The 10,902-nt window shown below is 38.4% G+C and overlaps 1 protein-coding gene across 1 annotated transcript; it reads left to right on the top strand.

Annotated features, from left to right (window-relative positions):
• Positions 1–6,166: 6,166 nt before the first annotated feature.
• LOC127080390 (uncharacterized) lies at positions 6,167–9,720 on the top strand. The gene is made up of 3 exons (XM_051020711.1): positions 6,167–6,837; positions 6,976–7,299; positions 9,543–9,720. The coding sequence occupies exons 1-3, from the start codon at positions 6,167–6,169 to the stop codon at positions 9,718–9,720; spliced, it is 1,173 nt and encodes a 390-aa protein (XP_050876668.1).
• The last annotated feature ends 1,182 nt before the right edge of the window (positions 9,721–10,902 follow it).

Genomic DNA, 10,902 nt, shown 5'->3' with positions numbered 1-10,902 from the left:
CTCTAATTCAGAAGTACGAAGCTTTCAAGATGGATGACGATGAAGCTATAGAGGTAATGTTTTCCAGATTTCAAACTTTAATTGCAGGACTCAAGGTTCTGGACAAAGGCTACACAACTGCAGATCATGTCAAAAAGATAGTCAGAAGCTTGCCAAAGAAGTGGAGACCCATGGTCACAACATTAAAATTAACAAAGGATCTGAATAATATCAGCCTTGAAGAACTCGTTAGTTCACTCAGAAGTCACGAGATAGAACTTGAGGAAGATGAGCCTCAAAAGAAGATCAAATTTGTAGCACTAAAGTCCAGATCTGAAAGACGCAAACCAGAAAGGAACAAAGCCTTCCAAGCTGAAGAGGAAGACAATGACGACTATGAAAAGGAAGACTCTGACGATGAAGAAGAGTTATCCCTTTTGACCAGAAGAGTGAAACAACTCTGGAGAAAAAGGAACAACAACTTCAGAAGACTAAGACCCAAGGGAGATCGCTCAGAATAAACTTCCAGAGGTAAATCTAACAAAGAAATAACATGATATGAATGTAAGGAAACATGTCATTACAGAAACGAATGTCCAAAGCTGAAGAAGGAAAGCTCCCGAAGAGAAAGTTTCAAGAAAAGCTCCTTCAAGACCAAAAAGGGACGGATGGCCACCTGGGACGACAATGGATCTGATTCCTCTGAATCAGACTCTGAAGAACATGCAAATGTTGCATTCATGGCTACCACCTCTGGAAACACATCAGATGCAGAATCTGATCTTGAAGAGGTATTTTCTGATCTTTCTCGCTCTGACCTTGAATCATGCCTTTTTGAATCTTTGAACTCATATCAGAAACTTAAACAAAAATTTAAAGCACCAAAAAGGGTTCTTGAAGGAACCATCTAAGAATGTGATAAGCTTGAGATGACAGTTTCAGAACTAAAAGATGAAAATCTAACTCTGATAAAAGAAAGAGACTCCACAAATAAACAATGTTTAAAACTTGAAGAAGCTTTATCTCAAGTCCCACAAACTTCTAACATAATGATATATAAATATGAAAAATCTTTTCAAAAGTTTCTGAAAAATTGGATAGAAAGAAGCAGAATGGCATCCATGATTTATGGAGTCAGTCAAAATAATAAAAGAGGAATAAGGTATGATCCTAGTGAAGATAAAATTTCCACAGATGACAAACCCAAATCTCCTTTTTCTTATCACTATACATATGCACAAGCACAACATTTTGATAACGCTAGAAAACCCAAAGTTCTAAGAAACTCTGGGAAAACTAATCACAAAGGACCCAAAAGATTCTGGGTACCAAAGGATAAGATTGTTTATGTTGTAGATATCTTATGCAGCAGAGTTAAGACACCAATCATGGCACCTGGACTCTGGATGCTCGCGACACATGACGAGAAGAAAGTATATGTTCCAAATCCTGTAACTTAAAGATGCTGGCTTCGTAGGCTTCGGAGGAAATCATAAAGGAAGAATCAGAGGCTCTAAAACTATTGGTAATGAAACTCTTCCCTCTATATATGATGTTCTCTACGTAGAATAATTAATGCATAACCTGTTATCAATAAGCCAATTAAGTGATAACGGTTATGATGTAATCTTCAATCAAAAAACATGTAAAGTAATTAATCAGAATAATGGAACAGTTCTATTCACTGGCAAGAGGAAAAACAACATTTATAAAATAAATCTTTCATATCTAAAAGATCAAAATGTAAAATGTTTGATGTCTGTTCACGAAGAGCAATGAGTATGGCATAGACACTTGGGCCACATTAGCATGAGAAAACTTTCTCAGCTAAATAAACTCGAGTTAGTCAGAGGTCTACCTAAGCTGATGTTTTCTTCAGATGCTCTGTGTGAGGCATGTCAGAAAGGAAAATTTTCTAAAACATCTTTTAAAAAGAAAAATGTTGTTTCCACCTCAAAGCCTCTGGAACTTCTTCACATTGACCTTTTTGGGTCTGTTAAGACAGCTTCAGTCAATGGAAAGAAGTATGGACTAATCATTGTTGATGATTTTAGTCGCTGGACATGGGTAAAATTCTTAAAGCACAAGAGTGAGTCTCACTCTGTATTCACTAGCTTCTGTTCTAAAGTGCAAAATGAATTTGACTCTAAAACTATCAGAGTCAGAAGTGATCATGGTGGCGAATTCGAAAATAAGTTCTTTGAAGAACTGTTTGAATCTAATGGAATATCCCATGATTTCTCCTGCCCTAGAAATCCACAACAAAATGGAGTTGTAGAAAGGAAGAATAAGACACTCCAAGAAATGGCCAGAACCATGATCAATGAAACAAACGTGGCAAAGCACTTTTGGGTTGAAGCAGTAAATACAACGTGTTATATTCAGAATAGAATCTCTATAAGACCTATTCTGGAAAAGACTCCCTATGAATTGTGTAAGGGAAGAAAACCCAACATTTCTTATTTTCATCCTTTTAGATGCTCTTGTTTTATTCTCAATACTAAAGAACATATGAACAAGTTTGATTCAAAAGCAAAAAAAGGTATAATGTTAGGATACTCAGAACGCTCTAAAGGCTATAGAGTATACAACACAGAAACCAAAATTGTGGAAGAATCAATACATGTTAGATTTGATGATAAGCTTGACCCTGAAAAGTCAAAGCTAGTTGAGAAACTTGCAGATTTGGAGATAACTCTTGCAGGCTCTGATGAAAAGACTAAAGCATCAGAAGAATATGAGAAACAAAGTCCAGATGCAACTGAAGTCTCAACTATCCAGAAAAGATCAAAAAGTCGTCCTAACATCTCTGAAGATTTGATTCTGGGAGACAAGGATGAATCTGTCAGAACTAGGTCAACATTCAAAGTATCTGAAGAAACTCCTCTAGGATTAGTATCTCTAATCGAGCCTACTTCCTGTGATGAGGCACTTCAAGACAATGACTGGGTTCTGGCAATGAAAGAAGAACTGGATCAATCCTCAAAGAATGATGTCTGGGATCTTGTCCCAAAGCCTAAAGGAACTCACATTATTGGAACAAGATGGGTATTCGGAAACAAACTGAACGAAAAAGGAGAAGTAGTCAGAAAGAAAGCACGACTGGTGGCACAAGGTTACAGTCAATAAGAAGGCATTGACTACAATGAAACCTTTGCCCCAGTCGCCAGGTTAGAATCTATTCGCTTACTTGTTTCATTTGCTGTAAATCATTCCATCAAACTATATCAGATGGATGTCAAGAGTGCATTCCTTAATGGTTATATACCAGAAGAGGTGTATGTCAATCAACCTCCAGGCTTTGAAAGTTCTAAATGTCCAGAACACGTTTTTAAACTAAAGAAATCATTGTATGGACTAAAACAAGCTCCTAGAGCTTGGTATGAAAGATTAAGCAACTTTCTCCTAGAACATGATTTTATTAGAGGAAGAATTGACTCTACACTCTTCTGTAAAAACATTTGAAATGATCTCATGATATGCCAGATATATGTTGATGATATTATTTTTGGTTCAGCTAACCCCTCTGTATGTCAAGAACTTTCTGAGCTAATGCAGACAGAATTTGAAATGAGCTTAATGCAAGAACTAAAGTTCTTTATGGGAATTCAAATCAATCAAGCTTCAGAAGCTACTTATGTATATCAAAGTAAGTACATAAAAGACATTCTGAAGAAATTCGAAATGGCAGAATGCAAACCTGCTAAGACACCCATGCATCCAACCTGCATTCTGGAGAAAGAAGAAACTAGTCAAAAGGTTTGCCAGAAGATCCATCGTGGTATGATAGACTTCCTTCTCTATCTAACTGCTACACACACTGATATTCTTTTTAGTGTATGTCTTTGCGCTAGATTCTAATCAGATCCTAGGGAATCTCACTTAACAGCTATTAAAAGAATCCTAAGTTATCTGAAAGGAACCTCTAACCTTGGCCTGATGTATGAGAAAACATCAGAGTATAGGCTCTCTGGTTATTGCGATGCAGATTATGCAGGGGAAAGAATGGAATGCAAAAGTACATCTGGGAACTGTCAATTCTTGGGAAACAATCTCATATCATGGGCCAGCAAAAGACAGTCAACCATCGCCTTGTCTACTACAGAAGCAGAATATATATCAGCGTCACTCTGCACTACTCAGATGCTATGGATGAAAAATCAACTAGAAGACCTTCTGATCTTTGAGAGGAACGTTCCTATCTTTTGTGATAATACTGTTGCCATCTGTTTAAGTAAGAATCCTATCTTGCATTCCAGAGCTAAGCACATACAAATAAAACATCATTTTATCAGAGACTATGCTCAAAAAGGGGTAATATCATTAAAATTTATTGATACAGACCATCAATGGGCTGATATTTTTACTAAACCCCTAGCCGAAGACAAATTCTCTTTTATTTTGAAAAATTTAAACATTCTAAATTGCCCAAAATAACCCAAATATGCTTCTCTGAAATAGAAAAATAAGGCTCTGAATTAAACATCTGGCATCTTGATTTGACTCTGATACTTCTACCGGTTAGGAGTTATCTGAATCATAAATCCTCATGACCCAATCCTTTGGTATTCCTGAAGATAAGATAAATCAACATGTGGGGCATCATGCGCCTGACTTTGGATCTTCTAGACAGCTGTCTAGCAGAAATCAAGAGACAAACCCTTGAAATCTCCTCGAGCAGTATGCTGATTTGGGGATTAGACCTCCATCATGGGCTGTAATCATTTCTCCCCTAAGTGTGTAAACTCGGATAATGTGCATCATTAATTTCATAACTTCTAAAATCCTCTAACACTGTCGTTTTGCATGCACCTATTTGGGTATTTATACTTTTCACTCATCATAAGCTCACACTTTACACTCACACCCTACACAAACCCTCTCTCTCTCTCTCTCTCTCAGTTCTTCATCGTCATCAAGGTCTTCATCATCTTCAAAGCAAGTTCTTCATCCTTCAACCATTTCAACAATTTCTACAAGGATGCTCAACAACAACTAGTCTATAACTACTCACAACATATGGAATCCAATGATGAAACACCCATTTCTACGCAACAAACTACTGCAACTACTGGTGTCGTCTCAACCCCCATCTACAGAGAACCCCACATTCTTGACCGTGAACCTCACATCCATCTTGCAACACCATTTGAGAAGCTTGAGGTATTGTGCGAATCGCTGGTAGATTTCGACAATATGAAGCGTAATGGCATAGACCTTACTGAGGAGCTAAGAATGCAAGGGTGGGAAACCTACTTTCAGATACTCTACGGTCCAGTGCACACCTATCTGGTGAAGGAGTTCTGGCATTTCGCAGACTCAAATGATCACTATATCGTCTCTCACGTTCTGGGAGTCAAAATAGTCATCACTGACAAATCAATAGCCTCCCTTCTGAACATGGAAACGACGGGAGGAAGAAGAATCTAAATCCTAAGGCAAAGTATTTGTCTCAGGAAATAACCCCCACCATCTTTCAACAGAACGCTGAGGGTAAACACTCCAAAAACAAAGAACTGCATCAGAATCTCCGCGTCTGGCTGAAGATCATCCTAGGCACCATCCATCACCGCCCTGCATCAAACTCTTTTGAATACATCAACACATATCAGAAGTGCATCCTTTACTGCATCTACAAAGGGCTGAAACTGAATCTACCAGCGCTGCTCTTCAAGTATCTCAGAGATTCTATCAAAGATACCATAAACAACATGAAGACCAGAAACTACATGCCTCTAGGAAGACTTATCTCGGATGTTCTGATCGAGAGTGGATTGGTGGATCATCTGATCCGTCACAATCTGATGGAAGATATCACTGTTGACACTGAAAGACCTCTGAATGCTCGAAACTTGAAGAGTATGGGGATAATTGAGCAGGCCAGAGCTAAACCAACTCTAGACACTTCCTGGGAACACAGAAGGACCAAAGGAAGATCCCCAACGGTCTCTATCTGTTCTCAAAGATTGACCCTCAAGAAGTGGTAGCTCACTATCTGCAAGATCTTACAAACCAAGGGGTGGACATTTCTGAGTTCTCAGTGGACTGGCTACCTGAGCATCCACCAAACTTCATGAAGAGGACGCGAGAGCCCTCTGAGAAGTCCAAGAAGGAAAATAAGGCAAAGTTGGGAGAAACCTCCGGGTCAAGACCTCCAGTCTCTCTGGCTAATTCTCCAAGTAATTCTATGCCTCCTTCTTGCTCTGTTAAATTAAAGTCCGTTTCTTCTTCTCTCCCTCAAAACACTCTCATTTACACCCCATCAGAAACACCTCCCTCAACCACCAGAACTTCTAACCCACCATCCCTCAAATTCAATCTCGCAAACACTACCCTACCCATTTCTGAAGCAGAAATGCTGAACGAAACCACCTCACTGTCATACTCCTCATCTTTATCCCCACCATACTATATTCTGTCATCAGACAACGAACCATCTGACCCCCAGTCCCCCACTCTAGCTCAACTTCAGGCACGTGCTCTGGCCTCACAGCAGCCATTACAACCTGAACCTGAACCTGAAGTCACCTCTCCACCCCCTGAACAACAAAATACACCTCCATTTGATCAACCTCAAACACCAACCCCTACACAACAAACTAATCCACCTCCTAAACAACCAGTACCCTCACTATCTGAACATCAACCAAATCCACAACCTGAACAAACAACACCATCTTGCTCTGATATTCCCCCGCCACCAACCTCTGATGCCATCATCCCTCCTACTCACGATCCCGCTGACACCAGTTCATCTCCACCGCCCTCCCCATCCTCTAACTCTGAACCAGAAATTGCCTTCCCCACTTTAGAAGAAGCAATAACTTTGTTTGCAGAGTCTTCAGTGGAGAAGATCAAGTCTCTGTCTATCAACTCTGGCATCAGTGATGATCCCTCTATAGTGAGAATCCACTGGAACAGAGTGATTAGATGGATGACCTCTGAAGCCTTCAAACTTAAAGGCTTCTTTGAACAAGTATGCAACGGCTTCATCAGAGATGTTGGAATAAGGCTACAAGCTCGCTTGGCCATAAAGGCTGAGGAAAAGGCCAGGAAGGAAGCAGAAGAGAAAGCTCGTCTGGAAGAAGAGAAAAGGATCAGAGAAGCTGAAGAGAAGGCTGTTGCTGAAGCTGCTGCTGCTGAGGCTGAGGAAAAAGCAAAAGCTGAAACTGAAGAAGCAACACGTATTGTTGTAGAGGAAGCCGCCAAGGCCAGTGCTGATGCCTTGACTCAGGGGGAGCAATCTAACTCTGGTTTTGCCCCTCTGGTCTTAAAGAATCTGAAGGAATTGCAAAAAGAACAACAAGTGGTACGAGCAAGGTTGGATCACCAGGATTCCGTTAACACCAACATTCAGAATCTGCTGACTCAGCTGCTCTAAAGGATGCCTCCTCCCCCAAACCGTTAGGCACTTAGGCTTTTTGCTTATTGCTTTTATTATAATGTCTTTTTATGCTTTCTGCTATATGATTTCATTGCTGCCTATCTGTACCTGTTTTCTCTTATATATATGAATATCCATTTCCTGCCTATATTTCTGTCTTTTTTATTCTGACAAAGGGGGATAACTAAAACAACTCTGATGAAAATACATATCTAAACCTCTCAAGGCACTGCAAACATTAAATATCTTAACGACTTATGAGAACTAAAGTTATGCAGGATAATAGCTAAGGTACAAAACAAACTACCACACAAGGAAGGTCCGATAAGAACTTCTGTTATATTTGATGCTCTAACTCAGGGGGAGTCCATTCTCTTTATCTGATTCTGAGATATTACTTACTGTTTCATCATCACTCTGACTTGTTTTATCATCATCAAAAAGAGGGAGATTGTAAGAACAAATTTAGTTCTACAATGTATCTCTAAGATTTTGATGATAACAAAGGATGAAACAAAAATGGTACCCTAACGAGATTTTCCTAAGTGTGAAGAACTCTGATCAAAACAATCAGATAGACAATCATCAGATACAGAATCAAGCGCTAAGATACTACTCAGAAGATACACAACCAGAAGCTCTGACTCTGATCAAATGCAAGTGCAAGCTAAACTAAAGAAGTCAGACACTCTGAAGTGGAGGAATGACTCTAGATCTGAAGACGTACGCTCTGACATAGTCAAAGTAAAAAGAAACTCTGAAGACAGTCAATAGCAATCATCATCTGAAGCAGGAATCAAGACTCTGACGTTAGGATCCCCTGATCCAGAAAGCTTAACCACGAAGAAACTCGCTTATGGAAAGAAACTATTTTTAGAAGGATATTATGACGCTCCAAATATTGCTTTGGAAAGAACACGGAGATTAATGACTTTAATCATCCTTCAATGCTCAAGATTCTTACATTAACGTCACTTAACAGTCTGCTCTATATTCCTATATAAAGGACGGAACGCCATCCAAAGAGATACAGAAAACATACGAGAATACAACACTTCCGCCATTTGTTATTCCTTCTCTCACGAGCTGCTGCTCTAACGTCAGAATAACTCTTGTACTTATCTTGTGTAATCTCTGCTTATTGTTAGAATCACTTTCCGTTACTGTAATCCTTTTATTGCTAAGATATTTCCTTAAGTGACTTTGTGTAGTCTGATTACTTGAGAGAGCTAAGGGATTATTATTCTCTTAGACAGTTGTTTGTGTAATCTTTCAAGATTAGTGGATTAAGTCCTTTTTGAAGGCGAAAATCACCTTGGCCCGGTGGACTGGAGTAGCTTTGAATTTCAAGCGAACCGGTATAAAATTTTGTGTTGAATTCTTTTGTTTCTGTGTATGTCTCTATTCTAAAAAGTTTTTATTTTCCAAAAACAATTCAAACCCTCTTTCTTGTTTTTCTCTACCTTCCGTTTGCTCATGCCCATACGAGGGTCACCTAGGGATGATAATGTGTAGGATATGGGTAGGGTATTATAGTACCCATCCCCATACCGCAGTTTGAAAAAATTCCCGTACCCGAACCCATACCCATGTAATTTTGATATATATATATATATATATATATATATATATATATATATATATATATATATATATATATATATATATATATATATATATATATATATATATATATATATATATATATATATATTGTGCTTATATGGGGCCGGGTGGTTACTAAGATACCCGTACCCGCGCCCATACCCGCTTATTTTAATGGGTAACTGTTCGTGCCCGTTCCCATACCCATTTTGCAGGTTTTTACCCTATCCGTTGTGGATAAATTTTGTGGGTACCCACTGAGGACGCGTCTAATAGCCATCCCTAGTCACCGTCAGACTCGCCAGTTTGACGTCATTTCCTTATACTCCGGCTGACTGGGATGTGTGGCATCTCTTATGTATCATTGTATTCCCAAATGAGTGATGTACCAGTTTGCCTACTTGAAAATTATTCAGAGACCTCCCCATGAGTCCGCTCTTCCCTGCTTGCGCCACAGAGTTCTACACACGATACTGAATGATTTCGAGAGTCACTTGGTACCAAAGGAGTATCGTCGGGAGTCAGCTCATGTACATTTGTATTTTACTAAGGGTTACTTGACATGGTTCTACAGGGTGTCTCACCCTAACATGAAGTCAGACGCTCTTGGAGGACCATCTAGACCAGTTAACCAAAAGGTACTTGAGCTTTGCGATGAGCAGATAGAGAGTGTGACGACAGTCTGTCGGCGTGTTGCGGAGATGTGTATAAAAACCATAGAGTCAAGACTCTTTCAGGATGATAGTTCCTAGTTGTCCCTCGTAAAGTGCATGGTTGTCGAGTTACGACATGCCATGCAATACAAGCGGCAAACGGTTATTACATAACATTTTGACACTTCCATTATTGCATGATGAGACAAACGGTTACATAACTTAACAAAATAATAATAAATAAGAAAATCTAAACACTACCGGATGATTTTTGATATTTTAACATCTTGATTATGTTGTCGACAGATCTAGTAATTGTCGCATCAAACTCGATCAATCTCTTAGTTAGCCTATGGTGATATGCTCTCTGCATAACCTTCAATTCCTCATCACTCTTCAACTTAACACTATCGTATTTCACCCATCCATCAGTATCAATCCATGGTGCAAGAAACTTGTTTTTACTCACCTTTTTGTTCTCGGTATCGGACAACATATTATTCAACTTGGATCTCAGAAGGGCGAGATTTGTGGTGTTCTCTGGGAGCCGAAACTCTACAGGAGGTTTCACCTTGTTGAAGTACAATTTTGCCTTAAATAAAAACTAAGACATTCTAAGATATTTTTCTTAACAGTATATGATACCTATTTATACAACTTTGAATTCATTCCAAACCACCAAAAACAAACGGTGCAATCGCAAATGTACAAAACTGTCAGCAAAATCTCAACTCTTCAATTTACACAACCGGACTTTTCACATATCCACTAAAAATCGGGTATCTGAAAACTGATTTTGAAAAAAAACAGTACCTTTTAAACTACCGAATTTTTCAGCTTTATTCAAAAAATTCGATAAAAGATAAATACTTTTAAAAAATCGGTATGTAAGTCCACATACTGAATTTTTGAAACATCCTGTATTTTTTTTTATATCTATTACCAATTTTTTTTATTTATACCGGATTTTTTTACTTATTCTACCGATTTTTTTTGTCTGGACTTAATAAAATGTTGACAATAATAATGAGTATTATAAAAATACATGGGAAAGCAAGTCAAAGTATGGGGTGACAGGATAAATTCTATTTAAATGTGCTATTTTAAAATAATTGTAACTTCGTAGCATACAAATTACATTTCTGGTAACACAAATCAGACATGGAACTTGTTTGCTGAATACATGTCTTGTTATTTCTAATTCCAAACTTCATTTCTGAATTTTGACTGAATTCTATATCACTGAAAAGCTTTAAATCACTTTCCTTATTTATACCAAAT

Source organism: Lathyrus oleraceus, chromosome 5 (assembly GCF_024323335.1).
Source record: "Lathyrus oleraceus cultivar Zhongwan6 chromosome 5, CAAS_Psat_ZW6_1.0, whole genome shotgun sequence".
NCBI classification, from domain to species: domain Eukaryota; kingdom Viridiplantae; phylum Streptophyta; class Magnoliopsida; order Fabales; family Fabaceae; genus Lathyrus; species Lathyrus oleraceus.
This window is presented reverse-complemented; position numbering and strand designations above follow the sequence as displayed.